Source organism: Botrytis cinerea, chromosome 8 (genome assembly GCF_000143535.2).
Source record: "Botrytis cinerea B05.10 chromosome 8, complete sequence".
Classification (NCBI taxonomy): Eukaryota; Fungi; Ascomycota; class Leotiomycetes; order Helotiales; family Sclerotiniaceae; genus Botrytis; species Botrytis cinerea.
This window is the reverse complement of record NC_037317.1, coordinates 1,004,944-1,023,648: the sequence shown is the minus strand read 5'-3', so window position 1 is coordinate 1,023,648 and position 18,705 is coordinate 1,004,944. Positions and strand designations below refer to the sequence as shown.

General features: G+C 44.2%; 6 protein-coding genes across 9 annotated transcripts; 3 read left to right on the top strand and 3 right to left on the bottom strand.

Annotated features, from left to right (window-relative positions):
* Window positions 1-682: 682 nt before the first annotated feature.
* BCIN_08g02680 (hypothetical protein) lies at window positions 683-4,343 on the top strand. 2 transcript variants are annotated; one of them, XM_024694521.1, is made up of 4 exons: window positions 683-1,299; window positions 1,456-1,751; window positions 1,934-3,312; window positions 3,362-4,343. In XM_024694521.1, exons 3-4 carry the CDS (start codon window positions 2,696-2,698, stop codon window positions 3,705-3,707), a joined length of 963 nt encoding a protein of 320 aa, XP_024550311.1. In that variant the 5' UTR covers window positions 683-1,299; window positions 1,456-1,751; window positions 1,934-2,695; the 3' UTR covers window positions 3,708-4,343. The 2 variants fall into 2 exon arrangements, with proteins under 2 accessions (XP_024550311.1, XP_024550312.1); XM_024694522.1 differs by having other exon boundaries at window positions 1,451-1,751.
* A 58-nt stretch (window positions 4,344-4,401) lies between these two features.
* On the top strand, window positions 4,402-7,719 carry BCIN_08g02670 (hypothetical protein). Its single transcript, XM_024694520.1, has 3 exons — window positions 4,402-5,095; window positions 5,160-6,653; window positions 6,704-7,719. Exons 1-3 carry the CDS (start codon window positions 4,825-4,827, stop codon window positions 7,423-7,425), a joined length of 2,487 nt encoding a protein of 828 aa, XP_024550310.1. The 5' UTR covers window positions 4,402-4,824; the 3' UTR covers window positions 7,426-7,719.
* A 615-nt stretch (window positions 7,720-8,334) lies between these two features.
* On the bottom strand, window positions 8,335-11,201 carry BCIN_08g02660 (hypothetical protein). The gene is made up of 5 exons (XM_024694519.1): window positions 10,609-11,201; window positions 10,387-10,417; window positions 9,986-10,331; window positions 9,855-9,939; window positions 8,335-9,807 (listed from the first exon to the last, which is right to left on the bottom strand). Exons 1-5 carry the CDS (start codon window positions 10,695-10,697, stop codon window positions 8,760-8,762), a joined length of 1,599 nt encoding a protein of 532 aa, XP_024550309.1. The 5' UTR covers window positions 10,698-11,201; the 3' UTR covers window positions 8,335-8,759.
* Window positions 11,202-13,262: 2,061 nt separating this feature from the next.
* On the bottom strand, window positions 13,263-14,461 carry BCIN_08g02650 (hypothetical protein). Its single transcript, XM_001551929.2, has one exon. The coding sequence runs from the start codon at window positions 14,304-14,306 to the stop codon at window positions 13,461-13,463; it is 846 nt and encodes a 281-aa protein (XP_001551979.1). The 5' UTR covers window positions 14,307-14,461; the 3' UTR covers window positions 13,263-13,460.
* A 133-nt stretch (window positions 14,462-14,594) lies between these two features.
* BCIN_08g02640 (hypothetical protein) lies at window positions 14,595-15,565 on the top strand. Its single transcript, XM_001551928.2, has one exon. The coding sequence runs from the start codon at window positions 14,774-14,776 to the stop codon at window positions 15,359-15,361; it is 588 nt and encodes a 195-aa protein (XP_001551978.1). The 5' UTR covers window positions 14,595-14,773; the 3' UTR covers window positions 15,362-15,565.
* Window positions 15,566-15,588: 23 nt separating this feature from the next.
* On the bottom strand, window positions 15,589-18,202 carry BCIN_08g02630 (hypothetical protein). 3 transcript variants are annotated; one of them, XM_024694518.1, is made up of 4 exons: window positions 17,621-18,202; window positions 17,106-17,541; window positions 16,912-17,055; window positions 15,589-16,855 (listed from the first exon to the last, which is right to left on the bottom strand). In XM_024694518.1, exons 2-4 carry the CDS (start codon window positions 17,166-17,168, stop codon window positions 15,956-15,958), a joined length of 1,107 nt encoding a protein of 368 aa, XP_024550308.1. In that variant the 5' UTR covers window positions 17,169-17,541; window positions 17,621-18,202; the 3' UTR covers window positions 15,589-15,955. The 3 variants fall into 3 exon arrangements, with proteins under 3 accessions (XP_024550308.1, XP_024550307.1, XP_001551977.1); XM_024694517.1 differs by having other exon boundaries at window positions 17,106-17,996; window positions 18,077-18,202; XM_001551927.2 differs by having other exon boundaries at window positions 17,106-18,202.
* Window positions 18,203-18,705: the final 503 nt, after the last annotated feature.

Here is an 18,705-nt window from a genome sequence, read left to right as displayed (position 1 = left end):
CCGTCGATATGACATCACGTTTGCTGGATGAGGTTTTATACCTCTTCGTTTCGACGTGCGTTTCCGTGGGACGGACGGGAAGCAAGAGATGCGTGTGTGGTTATGAGCCTGTCGTTTGGTTGCAGTGCTAAATACCTCATATAATGTGAAGTGATATGGCCATGGATCGGGAGTTTACAGTAGATAGATGAATGATTGTGGCCTGGTGACTTGATTAACTGCTGGAATAACTCAATTCGCTCTTCGTGCACCCTTGCTCGATCTACGCTATCTATCAATTGATCGATCGGTGAATGAATCCTTCTGGTCTGGGTCATTACCTATGCAAGGCTCTTCATACCTGTCCATCGACAATCCAACAACGACCACCGACCCTAATAAGGCTCACACCCAACGGCCACGGTGATCTCCACCAAACCCTTCAGCCCAACCTTTTTGATCCTCCAGGAACGATCTTTTGGTAAATATACATCACACGGAGGCTTGGTTTCGGGTTTCACAGCATTTCCCAGAAAATCCCGTCAGATTTGTTCCTTTTCCCTGTCTCTGCCTCCAGCGTTTCGAGATTCCCCTTACTGTACGTACGTAGGTCGCGAGCTAACGTATATTGAATTGAATTCTCCACGACCAAAGACACAATCGAATCCTCGCATTGGTAAAAAAAAAAAAAAAATTCAATATTGTGAAAACGTTAGATCTTCACAGACCGGTATGAAAAGAAGCATGTCCACAGGAGCCGTTGTACGAAACTGTTTCAACCGAAACACCAGGGCACTATCCCTCTCTGTCTCTGTCTCTCTCTCTCTCTCTCTCCCCCATCGTACAAGAGCGCAAAATTCCCCGACGGTTGTGCTCGTGAATGAGAATTGTTTCGAGGAGAGAAAAAACGTGTTGGAAGTAATCAATCGATGGTATGATTTGATTCGTCATCGCATTCTGAATAATCGTCTCATGCGCATTATTCACCTGCAAGCAAGCAAGCAAGCAAGCGCTCACGCCCATTCATTCTTGCCCTTCCTCGATAATAATAAATCGGTGCTTGAATCAGAATCGAAATTATAATCTCCAGACTTTTTATGCTCCTGCTTCCTCATCTTACATTGCTCTCTCGACGTCCAAATCCCAATTTTACTCGCATCAATATCATTTCACATAATATCACTTCACATAATAATTTCATATCTATCACCATCACCATCACCATTGACCGCTGCCAACCTACCTACCTACCCCTAGCAGCATCTACCTACCCGCGAAAAGCCCCAGCACCACCCACCACTTTCCCTCCAAACCCAAAAGGTACGTACCGTCTCTAGTCCCGGCTGTCCGAGATGAAGCAAATAAGGCTTGTATAAAGTGTTTCAGACAGAGTAGAGAATGACAGCGAGCACCCCTACCCCCCCCCCTCATCCTCGCGCACCGTGATTCGTCTGCTAACCCTCCGCGGGAGGAAAGAGAACCAATTGCAGCGCGCGGAAGAAGATCAAACCCCAGCAAAACCGCTCCTCCTCCAAAAAGTCTAGTCTCTGCCAATCCGCACGAAATCGTCCAAGCCACCCCTGGCTGGCTCTTGAGTTCATCTTAATTATTTTCGTTCGTGGCTACCTACCTAGCTAGGTACAGTGTAGTGTGGAAAGGAACGAGAGAAAGGAAAGAAAGAAAGATAGATTTCTTTCATGCTCCACGTACTGCGTCTTCATATCATTAAAGAAATATTAACACGCTAGCACCGCGATTGGGAAATCTCAAAGGTAAGTCAGTGAATGTGGCACGAGTGAAGATGGCTTCAAGTATCTTGGATGCGCTATCTTCGGTCTATCCCGTACGCTATCACATTGACAAGAGAGTTCTTTGCGTAAATAATGTCCTTGTCTTTTCCCTTTGTGTGTTTCTATTCTGAGGAACAAAGCATGGATCTAACGCGATTGTCTAGTTTCTATTATCGTATCCCGTTCACTCTTTCTGGTGGCTGAATGACGAGTTCGAGGAAAGATCGCTAAAGGGAATCTCTTGCCGATAGAGGAGAGAAGAAGAGAAGAAGAGAAGTCTGATATCTCAATATAACCTCAAAGAAATCCGTCGACACCATCTTTCTGCGCGCCGTGTACGGAAATTACCCTGGGTTATTTAATATCAATCCAATTCCCCCTTCAATTTTTTAAACTTCATTCACCAGAATATTCTCTCCATTTCACTCGCTCATTTATTCATTCATTACCCTTTTGGGTTATTTTGATTAGAAAATATCCTTGTTAAACATCATCATCCAATCCTTCTACTTTCCACAAGAAACCCTGGACCAAAGCACTTTCAAAAGTACCCACTAAATCTTATTGGCATCGCTCCACAGTAAACCAACCCCAGTCTCACCCATCCGTCAAACTTTACTCCGTTGAAATAAAACCACCTTCTTTTCCGCCAATCTGGATATTGTCCTTTTTACCCACCACCACAACTTTTACATTCCTTACAACCAGTCTCTCGAGACACTTACACTCCTTCGAGCAGCTTGAAATTCTTCGAAAGAATATATCCTCACGAGTACAGCAGTGCTGCCAATCTTTAACGCCAATTTCATAACGAAACTCCCGGTCCAAGTACACTCACTCACTTTCTCGAAGAAAGCAACGAAATTCCAAAAGTCATCTCAACACAAGGAAATTTAAAACCCGCATTACCATCAACATCAATCAAAATGCGTTCCTCAATCGCTCTCGCTTCCGTCTGCGCTGCCTTTGCAGCTGCTTCCCCACTCGTCAAGAAGGGTCTTGAGATCGGCGCTGCCGTTCAAGTCGTCGAGACACAAGTTGATATCGTTACAAACGTGGTCATGGTCACCGTTACTGGAGAGGCCGTCACCGTTACCGCTGGAGCCGAACCTACCCCCGCTCCCGTTATCGTGACTGTCTCTGCCCCAGCTCAATCTAGACCTCACAGACACTCTCACTCTCAAGCCGCCCCTGCCCCGGCACCAACCACAACTTCCCAATCTGTCGCCGTCGTTGTCGTTACTGAAACCCAAGCTCCAGCTACCTATGCTGCCGCTCCAGCCACCACTGAAGCTGCCGCCGCCCCTGTTGCTACCACTGAAGCTGCTGCCGCTAAGGTTGTTGCTGTCACTACAAGTTCCGCCGCCCCCGTTGAAGCTACTACTGCTGCTGTTGCCTCTGCCACCGATGCTCTCAGCCCAACTTGTGTCGCTGCACACAACGATGCTCGTGCTAGTCATCAAGCTAGCGCCATGACCTGGAATCAAACTCTTGCTGACTACGCCGCTCAAGAGGGTAGTTGCACCACATTTGCCCATGACTTGTAAGTTTTCTTCTCTCGTATAACAAAGTATAATGCTAATACAAAATAGGACCGCTGGTGGTGGTGGATACGGACAAAACATCGCTGTTTCCGGAAACTCTGACTCAGGTGCTTTTACTACCGAAGCTGCCCTCGCTGATCACATCAAGCAATGGTATGAGGAGGAATCTCTCTTCGGATCCTTGTACGGTGTCGCCAGCCCATCTGAGGCTGTTGGTGACTTCTTGCATTTCACTCAAATCGTCTGGCAAGGATCCCACCAAGTTGGATGTGCCGTCAAGACTTGCGGAACCGACAACTCCATCTACCCAGGCATGTACATCTGGTACAGCGTCTGCAACTACTACCCAGCAGGAAATGTTATCGGTGAATTCGCCACCAACGTTCTCTCTTAAATGATATCATGCCCATTTGCACATAAAGGAGTTCTTGGCGTTTAAGCTCTGGAGCTTAACTAACCTTTCATGTATGAACTTCTATTGAGAGGGGGGTATTGTTGCCTAGCTCTGGACCGCAACTCCTTACCTTCTATACGCATCTAATGACATCATATTAAAAATGGACGGAAATGGATGAATCTCGCGTCTTCCCTGGGTGTTTGACGACCTTCTTGACTTTATGCGTTGCGCCTTTTAGATACCCCTTGATAGACCTGGGTTCCTAATTGCTTTAAGTTATTTCGCACGTATTAGCATTCTTCTGCTCATTATTCAGTTCTTGTACATAGTTGAACTTAAACAGGTCCTTGAGATCCTTTTTCCAAAACTTCATTGGTTCCTGATTGCATCTGTGCTTGTGATTTGATGGTGATTTAGCATTCCTTGCCTTCCTTGGAGACCTGCCAGAGTGTAAGATGATTCATCGATTACCTTCAGGTCAATGAAGAATCTCGTTAACCCTCACCCGCGTTCTTGGGCGTTGATCCGATCTAGTTCAAACGGATCTACAACGATGTGACGATAGATGCATGGTTGAAGTGAGGTGTGATTGAGATATGTGCGGGATGAATAAAGCTTGGCAAAAATGAGTCAGTCTTCGGCAGTGGCAGCGTGGGATAAAACGGTCCGTGCCTACATCTGACTTAATCAAGAAAGAGGTGATGGAATACTGACGATAAGGCGATACGCCTAGAAACGTCTCGACTTTTTTTCTATCATCACACAATATTGGGTACATGAAGATAGATATCTTTCCGGATTCAGGTAGTGTATGCACTCTTCTTTAAATGCGTTGAGCACTTTTAAGCATCCATTTGATTGTAAGATATCTTAGATTATATCCTACGTTTGTTTGAAACAAAGTCGTTCTTCGAATACGAAAGCGTGCTATTCAATCGGGATAACGAGACACCCGTTAGTGACCTTGAGAGTCAACTCGACAACACAAACAGCTCAACTCCACTTCTCGCGCACGCAAATTTTACCTTCCCATTTGAGATTGAACATACAGATTTCGGTCCACTTCAAGACTATTAGACTTTTCAATTCGAAGATATACATTTGAGTTCAAGGCATGATGAGTTCAAACATGCGTGGGGTGGGGGAGGCGCAAGGCATTGGTCAGGCTTTGAAGGGTATGTTGGGAAAAGCCACCACGACGGTACCGGAACAGAGGAATGACATAGTGCAGCTGGTCAATAGGGCCAGTGAAAGCAAGAGTCCATATGTTCGCGCTCATTCTGCGAATCCGGTGGCATGGCAGCTTTGGGGAGATGAAGCAATTGACTTGGCGCGCCGGGAAAATAAATTGTTGTTCGTGAGCATTGGCTACAGCTCCTGCCATTGTAAGTTCTCCCTCCTTTGAAACTTGCCAAAGATACGATCAAGGGCTCACGATATGGAACAAAGGGTGCCATATAATGGAGCGCGAGTCATTCGAAAACGAAGAGGTAGCTGCGATACTAAATAGCTCATTTATACCCATCAAAATCGATCGCGAAGAACGTCCGGATATTGATAGAATTTATATGAATTTTGTACAAGCCACAACTGGTTCTGGAGGATGGCCGTTGAATGTCTTTTTGACACCAAGTCTGGAGCCAGTGTTTGGGGGTACATATTGGCGGGGACCAAGTAAGACGACAGATTTCGAAGATCAGGTCGACTTTTTAGGTATCTTGGATAAATTGAGTACTGTTTGGTCAGAGCAAGAATCACGATGTAGACAGGATTCAGCACAAAGTCTGCAGCAGTTGAAAGATTTCGCCAATGAGGGTACCTTGAGTAACAGGCTGGGGGAGGGTGTGGACAATATTGATCTCGAGTTATTGGAAGAAGTCACTGAACATTTCGCTAGTAGCTATGATAAGGCAAACGGAGGGTTTGGATCAGCTCCAAAATTTCCTACCCCTTCGAAAATTGCCTTCTTGCTCCGTTTGGGCCAATTCCCACAAGCTGTAGTTGACATTGTTGGACTTCCTGATTGTCAAAATGCTAGAGAAATCGCTATTACGACTCTTCGAAAAATGGCTCGTGGTGGAATTCATGATCACATTGGAAATGGCTTTGCTAGATATTCTGCCACTGCTGATTGGTCTCTTCCTCACTTCGAAAAAATGCTTTACGACAACGCACAGCTTCTACATCTCTATTTGGATGGCTTTCTTTTGTCGCGAGACCCGGAGTTTCTAGGAGTCGCATACGATATCGCGAATTATCTGACGACCACTCTTTCACACTCGGAGGGAGGGTTTTATTCAAGCGAAGATGCCGATAGTTATTACAAAAATGGCGATTCCGAGAAACGAGAAGGCGCCTATTATGTTTGGACTAAACGAGAATTTGAAAATATCCTTGGCAGCGAACGTGGACTAATACTTTCAGCTTTCTTCAACGTCACTGGTCATGGTAATGTAGGGCAGGAGAATGATCCACATGACGAATTTATGGACCAGAACGTATTAGCCATTTCAAGCACTCCATCTGCATTAGCAAGCCAATTTGGTATCAAGGAGTCTGAAATCATAAAAGTTATCAAGGAAGGCAAAGCGCAATTAAGAAGACGTCGAGAAACTGACCGGGTAAAGCCGGCTATGGATGACAAAGTCGTTGTCAGCTGGAATGGTATTGCAGTAGGGGCTTTGGCTAGATTATCCTCTGTTATCAACGGGTTTGACCCAGTTAAGGCTCAAGAGTACCTAGATGCAGCCCTCAAAGCAGCTACATTCATTAAGAAAAACTTATATGATGATAAAGCTAAGATTCTCTACCGGATTTGGCGTGAAGGACGAGGTGATACTCAAGGATTTGCGGACGATTATGCATTCTTGATTGAAGGACTTATCGATTTATATGAAACTACTTTCGATGAGAAGTGGCTTCAATGGGCCGACGAACTTCAACGTAAGTAATTCTTCTTTCAGTTGATAGATAATACTAATTGCAATCAATAGAATCACAAATAAATCTTTTCTACGACAAAAATGGCACAGGCGCATTCTTCTCGACCACCGTCTCTGCTCCAAACGTGATCCTTCGTCTCAAAGATGCCATGGATTCTTCCGAACCTTCTACAAATGGTATCTCTTCCTCAAATTTGTATCGCCTATCTTCAATGTTCAATGACGAATCTTATGCAAAGAAGGCGAAAGAAACTGTGAAAAGTTTTGAAGCCGAAATGTTACAATATCCGTGGTTATTCCCTAGTTTCATGCCGGCAATTGTAGCTAGCCACTTGGGTGTAAAGAGTGTGGTGATTCATGACGCAGCTGGTGATGATTTAGGGGGAAGATGGGTTCAAGAATTTGAAAAGAAGCCCCGAGGCTCTTTGGGATCGATTCTTCGGTTAAATTCTTCGGGGGGAAATGGCCAGTGGTTGAGAGAGAGAAATCCATTGTTGAAGGATGCAGGGAAGAGCGACAAGACTAAGATACTTGTCTGCGAAAATGGGGTGTGTAAAGAAGAGGAGGAGCCAATCTTTGTGGACTCGGGTGTAAAGATGGAGGAAAGTCCTATGGGAAATGATAGTTTTCAATTGACCGGTTTGAAAGAATCATTATCGGGCTTGGAAGGAAGTACAAATAAGAGTCAAGGGGAGACAGTCCTGAAGGGAAATCTACAGCAAGCAGATCTTGTGGCTAAAAGTAACGTCGCGGATAAAGGAAAGGAAAATTAGGTACACGTGAAAAGGAAAATATATGGTTAGCTATGATGGCGTCATTTTTGATAGGGATTTAGCGGGGTTTCAGAGACGTATGGTATGGTATAGCATGTATACAAGGAACAGATTTCGCTCACTTGCTTTACTTGTTTCTCGATGTTCTCTCTGTCTGCTCTTGGTGATATGTACCTGATGGCTAGTGTGTTTTCCAATTTGGAGTTATGATTACAAACAACTCTAGAAGAGTGCAATGGTGGTAGGTCGCTCGGCTTTTCCGGAATCGTTATTAATGAGACTTGTGGATTCTCAATTCTCAATTCTCAATTTTCAATTTTCAATTTTCAATTTTCAATTTTCAATTTTCAATTTTCAATTTTCAATTTTCAATTTTCAATTTTCAATTTTCAATTTTCAATTTTCAATTTTCATTGAGTTTTGAGTGTTGAGGTATATGTATGTGCTTAAGTAAGAGTATGAATTATCATGCTAGAATCTGGGGATAGCAAGAGCATCTCAGAAGAAATAACTTACATGTGAAATGTGTGGATGTAGCTAGGTAATGCATATGTATAGATATATATATATGATTCAGTGCCTTTTTATTACGTATTAATAGGTTGTGAATCAGGGCGGTTGCTTGTTGGTTTAGAAAGTAGAGTAGAGTGGAGTGTATTGTATTGTATTGCATGTATTACATATATTGCTTTAGAGCTTGGTTTGTTGTTGTTGTTGTTGTTGTTGTTGTTATTACTGCGCTCTTCCGCTCGCTAGAGAGGAAAAGGAGAGAGAGAGAGAGAGAGAGAGAGAGAGAGTGTGTGTGTGTGTGTGTGTAGACGTCCCTTCTCTAATGGTGAAATTTGTATGTTCTGGTATTGATATAGTAGATAGACCATGTGATACTAAATTCTCTTTTTTTCAGTCAAATGTGTGTGAAAATTGTTTCACAAACTTGCACCTGTTCGTAATATAACATGAGGGGTACATTCATTCAATAGTTTTATCGTAGCTGAAACAGAGATACTGATGTGTACATGATTTTATCTAATCACGCCATGTTTAAATATTCAATCTAAACGTATCCCACGATCTTCAGCCTAGTGCCTGTTATACTCGCAACCTCCATGAGAATCTAGAGGCTCAAAATTGCATCGTAACCCTCCCCGCATACATAAATAGAAAAGTTTCTTCGATACTCCCAAACTACCTCTCCTGTTTCCTAGACCGAGATTCCATCCGTTCCAACTCCTCGCTTTTAATCATACTATCCTCCCTGTCCCTAATTTCACAAAAAAACGAGAATACCAAATATAGATTTTGACCAATAAGAGCTTGCACCAAAGAAACCAGGTTCAACAAGCGTGTTGACCCAGTGAGTCGGAAGAAGAAGATGGTGTTTCGAAATGATTCCCACGAATACCCTGATCCACACTCTCTATTTCCCCAGAAGGATTGTTTGCATCCTTGTTTTCCGCTTCGCAATCTTTCCTTTCATCGTCCGTTAGTCCAGCTGTCGCCGAGTCGATTTTGCAAAATGGAATCAGGATACACAGTGCGACACTCGCACATGTGACCTCGAACCAAAATACGGCTCTGTAACTATCTCGCAAACTTCCGCTTTTGTTCTGCACGGCGTTTGCAATGATTTCAGAGAGACCTAGGCATACCGCGATAGCGAATTGCATTATCGAATTTATCAAGGCGCCTGCAAGGCCCTGTTGAGATGAAGGTAGAGAAGTGGTGATAAAGATGGTGGTGACATTGAATGTTATATCTATGCCAAGAGTTGCACAGGTCATTGCGGTAAATACCCATGCCCAGAATGATGCATGTATGGGAGCGAGTGCGAATAGTAAAGGGGCAATGATCCAGCATATACCAGAGAAAATAATCAGAGCTGTGCCAGGAACGAGATGGAGTATGAAGCCGCCAAATGTACCGATAAGACATCCGCCAATAGCGAGCGGAATAAACCATGCAACCAGTTGCAGGCTCGAAGCACCCAATATGTTGGTACAGTAGAATGTAGCATAAAGAAGAAAGACACCAAGACTTCCATATGTGAAAAATAAGGCGACGAATAAAGGTTTCATATTGGGGACGGCAAAGAGTGAATAGGGTAGGAGTGGCTGACTTGCAACATATCGTTCGACGTACATAGCAATTGCGAAGAGAACAATCCCTGAAACAAATGTAACAATGATATATGAGGTCTTGAATCCTTGCGGGGCATAAGCGCTATCCGTTATGGCGAAAACGAAAAGTATGAAACTGGCTGCTAGAAGCCCCGATCCAAGCCAATCCATCTGAAGGTCATCGCGCTTATCGTTTTCGGATGGAATGCAAAGCATTGCAGAAGCGACACTTATGAAAGACAAAATAGCCCCCACCCAGAAGAACCTAAAACGAGTTAATTGAATCCATTGAGTAGATCTGATTGTACATACCATGCCCATTTAGCATATTCGGCAGTCATTCCAGCAAAGAAAATGCCGATAAAAAATCCAGCAGCCCCACATGCGCCATATATACCTGAGAAGCGGTCAGATATGTATTGGTTCCATCAAGGGTTACTCACTGAAAACGAGATTCTTCCTTGGTCCTGGTCGATAAGTTCGACCTAGTAGCATCATCCCAGATGGCATGAATGCAGCTGGCCCCAAACCCTGCAAAGCCCGGCATATATCAAGCATGTATTGATCTTTCGAAAACCCAGCAATCAATGACCATAGCGTGAGCCACGCAAGACCAGCGATATAAACTCGTCTTCCACCGTATATATCTGCCAGCCTACCAAAGGGTAGCATTACAGATGAAACCATCAGAGAATAGGCTGTTGCTGGCCATGTTGATGAGGATATTGGGATATTGAGATCTTTCATGAGGCATGGAACAATGACGGCAAATCCGCTAACGAAATACTCCTGTGCGAAAGGTGTAAGAACGTAGTCATCTCTCGCTGTTTGATTCTTGACATACCGAAAGGACTTGAGAAACACAAGTAGAAAATCTGAGACATCTCATAAATCAGCGCTGAAAAGGGGCAGTTGAGGTCGAGACACTATCTTCTTCTCGGTGGTGTTTTGACTCTTCGGGTCGTTTGAGGGAAGAACCCCTTAAAGGATCAACATCACCCGAAAGATTCAAATGGAACTATTGGAACACAGCAATTCTACAAGGTAGGAGAGTAAAATGACGTACACAAATCCGATTTCAGTCCATACTGTCTTGAACTGAGGCGGTCTTTGGCGACCTAGGCGCTCGATATCAGATTTCGCTAAATTCGACATGATAAATATACAAACAGGTCACCGAGCAAAGTACGAGGGGACTATTCTACTTGTACTTTCACAGCAGGTAGGAAAAAGCAACTTTATTAGAATGAAGAGTCCAATCGGCGGTTAAAGCGCACACTCTTGCGCACTCTCGCACATTGTTGGATGATGGTCCACAAATTTCTAACATGCCGTTCAAGCACCCCTCCAAACATTCAGGATATTTGCATACTCGACCAGATGGCTGGTATCGAAGAACATCCCTAGAACGGAAGCAGCGCCTATTCCACACTCGTCGGCGAGACTTCCCCGATCCTTGCCAACAGATAGTTCAGAAGACACGACCAATGATATGTTTGCACATGCTGTGATGTACTTTGATGGAGTACTCGGTCATTCTAGACGCAAAAGGACTCAAACTTTAACTGCTGATTTTGGCCATAGATAGGTAAGATGGAGCAATGCTTGTTGTAGTGAATTGTTGGATGATTGGAAGAGATAATTTTGCTAAAGAAGATGATGGGGGAGTGGAGAATGCCCACGAATAAGCACTAAGAGTTGACAGTGGTTAGCTCAGCCGTTGCCACTTTTACTAAATCAACGAAGAACGCTAGATGATAGAAAAGCAGCAAGCTGGCGTTAGAAAAGAGTCAAACGCCCGTCGGCAGTCACTACCTATATGAGTAAGCCGCTTAGCCAATCAATCCATCTCGGACTTATCTCGAACCTATCAACTTAATCAGCTAACCCAGCGGACCTTGGATTTGCATCTATAATACTTCCACCAACCCTCTCTTCCATCTCGATACAAATATGAAGTTTCGAATATGAACCAAAGGGAAAATACAATTTGAAGCCACGAAGACATTATCGAGCCTGGCTATTGCCAGATCAGCATGCCATGAGAAGCTCGAGCCATTGAGGATTCCACGTATGGAGCACACTTGGTATTCCTCCGTGGCATCTCCGTATTTATGCAGAATCAGTTTCATCCCAAGTGGCGCATAACAGCCTCTACATTTAGCTATATTTGTTCGAGACTGACACTCAAATGGGTGTGCACCCCCAAGAAGGATGCAAAATTTGGGACGCAAAAGCTTGCATTTCAGAATACTACGGTATCTGATGCCCAAGCAAAGCAAAGTGTCCCAATGTATGCACCCGGAAAGATCGCTGGCAATCAGAAAGTGCCGTTATAGAGTGATATATACCAAGCAAGTATACATGCTTGGGTATATGTGCTTTCACTCTCGAAATAGTCTCTGAAATAACTCGTCCGAATCCATTACCTACATTAGACGGAACATTCGGCATCGCCTTGTTCGTCACGATATTTGACGAGAAAAAGTGGACCGAATAATACCCACGACACGCACCTCCTGTTGTGGCGGTGAATTGAGCGTTTTCGGTTTTCATCTATTGCTTGACTAGACGACAAGTATCGTGTCGAGATTCTTCAACGAGTGTTTGAATCTTGAAACGACCCGATCTGTTCCACGCAACGCAAATCAACTGCGGCTGAGTTTCTAGGCTGCTTGCACATCAACGGATAAATAATGCTGCTTCGAGAAGCCCTGTGCTGTTATTGCCTTGACAACCGACCTCTTGAATTTGAGCTCACTTGAGAATACAATTCTCAACCGCCTCATCCGCTTCACCCCCTTCACAGTGCCATCCCTTAGCCTAGGCTTAATTCTCCAGCTCTTTTTCAGATCCGGCACACCCTTTCCCCACTATTCTGAGACCTCGCCTCAGTGTAGAACTCGTCTCTTGTAACACTAGGTCGTGTGACCTCCTGAAAGTTTCTCGGCGTTCCCATATTCCCTATCATGTGTCAATGGTTACATTTTCCCCATTATAGTAAATAACCGACAAAACATCTTGTTCGTCTCAAGCATGAAAAGACAGAGACGATTGCAAGATCGTACCCAAGCTATTCAAGTGTGTCGAGATTGACATCGTAACATCTCTCTACTAGCTAGAAGTTAAGCTGGGCATGCCGACAAGGTTGGTAACAACACAGATTACATTTCTCCCTCTTTCTCAGCCATTCTTATCATCTAATACCTCTGCGCTGTTATAGTAAGATGCCAGGCTCCCTCTAACGTCTCGAGGTTCTTTAATTATTCGTCTATCTACCCCAGAGTCATACCAAGTGCATTACTATCACTATCATTTCACGTTATGCTACTCAAATTATATCCTTAGATGCATACTTACCGTCCGTAGACAACTTGCCATATTAGCCACAATACTAAAGAGGTAGAAGCTAGCTTGCTCTTATTGCAGATCATCGTCTGCCCAGCTTCACGAATTAATCTTAACCCCAAATCTAGAAGCCCTTCTTAGATTTCTCCATAGCCAAGTAGCCAATAATGAAAGAATATTGTGTGGAAAATAAGATAGGATGTAGGATTCTTTACTCGCGATCTTTCCTCAACGAAAATAACTCGCGCTGAAGTCTAGATGACGTCAATCCATAGATCTCTACCATAGTTTGAATCTGATAAGATTCTATATCCCAGATGGTTACAATATAACAAATGAATATAAAATATTTCCTTAACCGATCCCCATGGTTGGAGAATTCTTCGATTCATTTTCAGAAGATACAGAAGCTCATATTTGCTGATTTCCTGGGATAAACAATTTGGTTATAAAACACTGGAGACACGTACGTATATTCGAAACCACAACACAAAGCATACTCAACATAACCAGCCCCGAAATCTTCCATCTCCTACTCTACTTGATCCCAACCAGTCCCCCCATCAATCTCTACGTATACAAATCCAAATCAATCTCATGATCCAACTCCTCCATCTCCGTTTCCGTCTGCGTGTCCACCCCCACAAACCCCACATTAACATTCCGCTCCTCTTTCTCAACAACCTGTTCCACCTTCATCAAAACATACCAATATCCCTCCTTCATATGATCCTCACATCTCGCATTCCGACTCAAAATCATCACATCCTGCTTCCTCTCCACCCCATCCTCATCATCCAACGCCCCGGCCTTGCCTAATATATTCTCCTCGCTCCCCTCGACAAAAAACCCTTCTTCTGGATGGTGCGGATCTAACGCGAGAAAATATCGATGCACTTCCGTGCATGTCGTTAGCGAAAGATGCGAGAAGCGATAGTAGGTATTGCAAGCCGGCAGGGTATCCAAAGGTGGAGCGGAATAGATGGTAGTGAGAGAATCGACGAGGAAAGTGTAGAAAGGTTGGAGAGCTGGAGGGAAGGATGAGGGCGGTGGCAGCGGTTTGCGGCAGCAGAAATACGGGTTCTTGGGTAAGGGGGGTACGATCGTGCTGGATGATGGGGCGGCAGTGCGGGTATTGGGTGGGGGTGAGGGTTTTTTGTAGGCGCCTGCTGAGGGTGGCTTCGGAGTGGAACGCGGTGTGTGTTTGGGTGTTCCTCTGGGAGTGCTTTTAGGTGTGTTTTTTTGGGATGCTTGTTTTGAAGCCCCTTTTGGGGGAGGCTTGGTGATTCTGGATGGTTTGGACGTTGCTTTGGTGGGTTTCAAAATGTCGATGTCGACGTCGACGATGTCTTCTTCTTCTTTGCTGGGTTTGTATGTATCGTCTCGATCTCCTTTTTTCTGGCCCGCTCGTGGCATATTTGCTCCGAATTGTTTATTTCTGGGTTTGATTATGGCTGTGCGAGGAGGAAATGTAGATACTTTCTTCGAAGGTTCAAGAGACCGAAGAAAAAGTATCCGGTTCGTTATTCTTTGTTGTGCTATAACTCACCCCAGGACGCATTTCGATTCTCTTTGTTTGTGTAGTCGTTCGTCCTTGAAGTTTCTACATGAATGTCTCGTGCTGGTTCCTTTGTTCTGAAAACCAAACTGAGTCAGAATAATGCCGATTAAATCTCATAAAGTCATATTATTTCTTTATATATGGATAGAATTTCAAGCCTCTCCATCGGATAAAGAAACACCTTGCGGTTATAGCATCACTGTAGAATTTGGATTGATTATCAGGCCCCTTGGGATTCGTACACACTACGACATTCCAATCTCACACAAGTAGCAAAAGCACATCCCTACACAAATTCTCAGTACTTAAAAGCCTCTCCAAAATGCCTTGGCCAAATTCCCTTTCCCAACGCCCCCCAATACCCACTCCAAGCGAGGGCACCAAAAACACCACCCCATCACCCCCCAACTCCCAACCCAAACTCGAGGAGAAAGCAGATCATAAATCTCCTCCTGCGCCAGCATCCCCTACAGATCCAGATCGTCGCTTCTGCTTCATCTCCCCCACCATCATAATCCCTACAAGTACCCAACCCTCTCCACCCCCCAAACAGCTCACCGCAGAATCACTCCTCGCACTAACCTCCCAGCCCCTCCGTCACGGCGGAGCCTGGAGCTCTGCATCTCCCACCCGACAAGCCCGATTCCTCTCCCAAAGCAACGAAAAAGTCCACACCGGTAGCGGTGACATCCGCCCCAAAACTGCGCGCACAGTAGCTTGGGAGAAATGCTGGACATCCCGGCGCAAGAACCGAGAAAACTACAAGAGAATCGAAGCCATGGAAGAGCATCTAGCGCAGAAGAGAGAAAGAGAGCGATATTTCAAGCCGGCGAAGAAAATCGAGTATCTCGATGACGAGGGAGCAAAGGGCTGGGCTACTTGGGAGAAGAAAAAATGGTGTCGAAATTGAGCGAGGATCCTGGACAGAGGATCGAGATGGCGATTTTCTTTCCGAGGAACGAGTGGGAAAATCGCATATAAATGAACGAGATGGGAAGAATTCCTTTTTCCTTACGCATCGTGTTAACATCTTTTTCTCTCGTACCATTTCAGATTCAGAGACTGGTCTCTTTAGAAAACTGTTAGTTTTCGAAATTAAATACAAAATTTGACATTGTAGATAAATTTAACGTTCCATGTGGAACACATAATTGAGTGACTGAATATGAAGTGATACAAATATCAAGAACTTTCGCCTTAACAGATTGCAGTCTGAGCTGGTGAGAAGAGTGTTGTGTATAGCCATGCATAGATTCGTGGAAACTCGAGCCACAGTCAAGAAAACTGAGAATATCAGTAAGTTTCGCTTGAAAACATCTCTGATAGTTTGTAAGAACTTGATTACATTGGATGATTTTCCGAAAAGAACGTTAGAGCAATCAAGATCCTCGATGTAGGTATTATATTCTTCCCTATGCCCCAAAAATATGTCTCTATAATTACACTCTTCTTTTGAAGTTCTGAAAATTATATCTCTTTCCAATGGTGTATACCCAACAAGCTTTTAATCAATACCAAAGAATGCATTATCGAATTGACCATGCTCCATTTCGCCTATTTCCCCTCCAACATTTGCATCGTCATCATTCCCAAAGAATAGACTATCAAATACACTTTCATCGGCTCCAACCATATTATCCAGATTTGAGTCCATGTCCATGTTGTTATTATTGTTATTATTGTTGTCATTCGTATCACTGCCAGCAGTCATGTTAAGGATATCATCCATCATATCTCCTTTAGTGGCTGTCGTAGTGATGTTTGCGCTATTATTATTATTACTATTAGAAGAAGCCTCGTTAGAAGGTTGTAAGTCGTTCATGTTGAAATCTTGAGGGTTGCTCCCAAACGTGGATAGGTCAAAGTCGGTATTTTGTGTGTGGTTATTATCTTGACTTTGAGTATTAGTGGCTGCGTCCAGCATTGAAAAATCCATGTTGTCGAAGTTGAGAGCTGCGGAATCTACATTGACAGCGCTGTCTGGATTGTCGAAAAGGGAATCGATCGAAGAATCTTGTCCGCCCCCTGTGACCGGTTCAGGGGCGTCTGTGGAGGCGGGAAGTGTAGTGTTTATTCCAAGGCCAATTGGTTGGGATTTGTTGTCGTTTGTACTGGGTGGTGACAAAATCAAGGGCTCTTTCGTTTCTTCCTCATCTCTAGTTTCTTTCGTCATTTCACTTTTGATTGGGGTTTCCTCTTCCTTCGCAATTGCTGGCGTGGGATTGTTGTCTTGAATCGTCTCTTGCTTTATTGCTGAAGGTACATCTTCGTATGGGATATGCGGAGGTGGTGTGGGCTCATGTGGGACGGGGTTCTCTACGTTTTGAGCAGGCGGGTTCTCTGCCGCAATTCGTTTCGATCGCAATTCCTCTAAATCTCGACCCAAAACAGATTTTGCTCGTATCTGTAGTCTCATATTAATGCTGCACAACTAGAGATTCGAGAAGTCACTTTACTTACAATCTCGGCCTCAAGGTCGTCCAAAGCTCGGTGGAAGTTGTCGGTTATAGATGGAATAGTCGAGTGTAATCTTATAGCGGAAATGGCCATGGATTTACCTCCCTCTATACCTGTGGCGCGAAGAGCTTTGCCAGTCTCTATAAGCTGATGAATATGTTAGATTATGAGTTAATGATCGGAACCCCAGTACATACAATCGCATTGATCTGGATTTGCAGAATTTCCAAAGGAGTTTTGGGCTGTTGTGCTTGAGCCATGGTCAAGTCAGAAGGGAGTGGGTGTGCTAGGGTGAGGGTTGGTAGAAGACTTTTCTAAGAACAGTATTGAAACTTATCATAGAAGGAAGTAGAGTCAAACTTCTTGTCCAGAAAAGATATCTGCGCGGTGAATATTGGTAGACTTTTCTCAAAAGGTCTACAATGGCGGTTTCATCATAGTACAGATGAAAGTCATTGGAGGCTCGGCGAACATTGTTCCGCTCATACCCACTTTAAAGATCACTGTAGCAAACTTACATAAACCTCACACGGCTCATCCTGAGCTTTGCGCGGCTTACTAATAATAATTGATGCTAATCAAAGCTTTTTGTCCCGTCCCCTCGTTCCTGTAGTTCGGCAGGTACGGACGGGCCTGTGTAGAGAATGGTTAAAATCACAATCACAATCGCCATCAAGCATATGGAAATCAGTCAGTCTATTAAATTACATACCCATACATATTTAGCCCGAAATATAAGCATTGAGTCATGTCTTTCCTTGATGCAGTTTCGATGCCTCACCGCATGCAAAGACGTTCATGAGGCTTGTGCAAACCTACCAACCAGGAGTGATTTTCAAAGTAGGATGGCAAAACTGGAGGGGTAATGAAGCAAAAGAAATGGTGAGTGAATAGGCGTGATGTAGAGATCTGTTGCTCTCAGACCTTAACGTTGTGATAGGAATATGTTCACGCAATGCAGGTGATATCTCGCTGTTGGTTTCAGGTTGGAACAGCATGGAGCTATGTTGACGAATGAGTTGCTGGCAACCCCATGTTGCCATTTTCAATGCTTTTGAGGTACCAATGAGGCGTGAAAACACACCTCCCTGACAAGCAAAGCAATGTCAGCCTAAGATATTACCAATCGCCCAATGGAAGCAAAAAAGAGAAAGAGGTTCGACAGTACCTCGCTCTATGGGAAGTGGCCGAGACAATTCCAAAAGCATCCTTGAATCCAGGTACAGTATCTGATGAACCTGCTAATAACCTTCAAGAGAGCTTCCATAATTGCTTCATACCTAAGACACGACGCTTGGTTGGTTGCTAGAATCTGTTAGATGATCTCCTTAATAAACCAGCTTCTTATCCGTCTTTAGCCTGTCGGAACTATCGTGATAATGGATTACCCGTCAAAATTAGAACTGTCGGGACGTAAACTTTGATTACACCCCTCTGATGAGATTGCGAGATAAGCTTCGATTCTATGTCTGTGTGGTGCTCACTGCTCGCTGCTCAATGCTCATGCCTGGGGCCGCACGGAAGTTTAACTTCGAGAAAAGATGGGATGATCTGTCCACAAGACGTTGACCAATAATACCTTGTGCTATCATCTCGATTGAGTGACTTGCCAATCGGCTTCCCTTGATATTCCTTCCCGTCGGTATAGCATCATCGACTTTCTCACAGTAGGTTTCTCGGTCCGCTCCAGCGGGCAGCGTTTGAATAGAGTAATGATTCCGTTCCGTGCGGTGCAACGGGGGGTTTTGTTTGGTAGTTTGCACACAGACAGTTCATGCACAATATCCTGACTGTAGG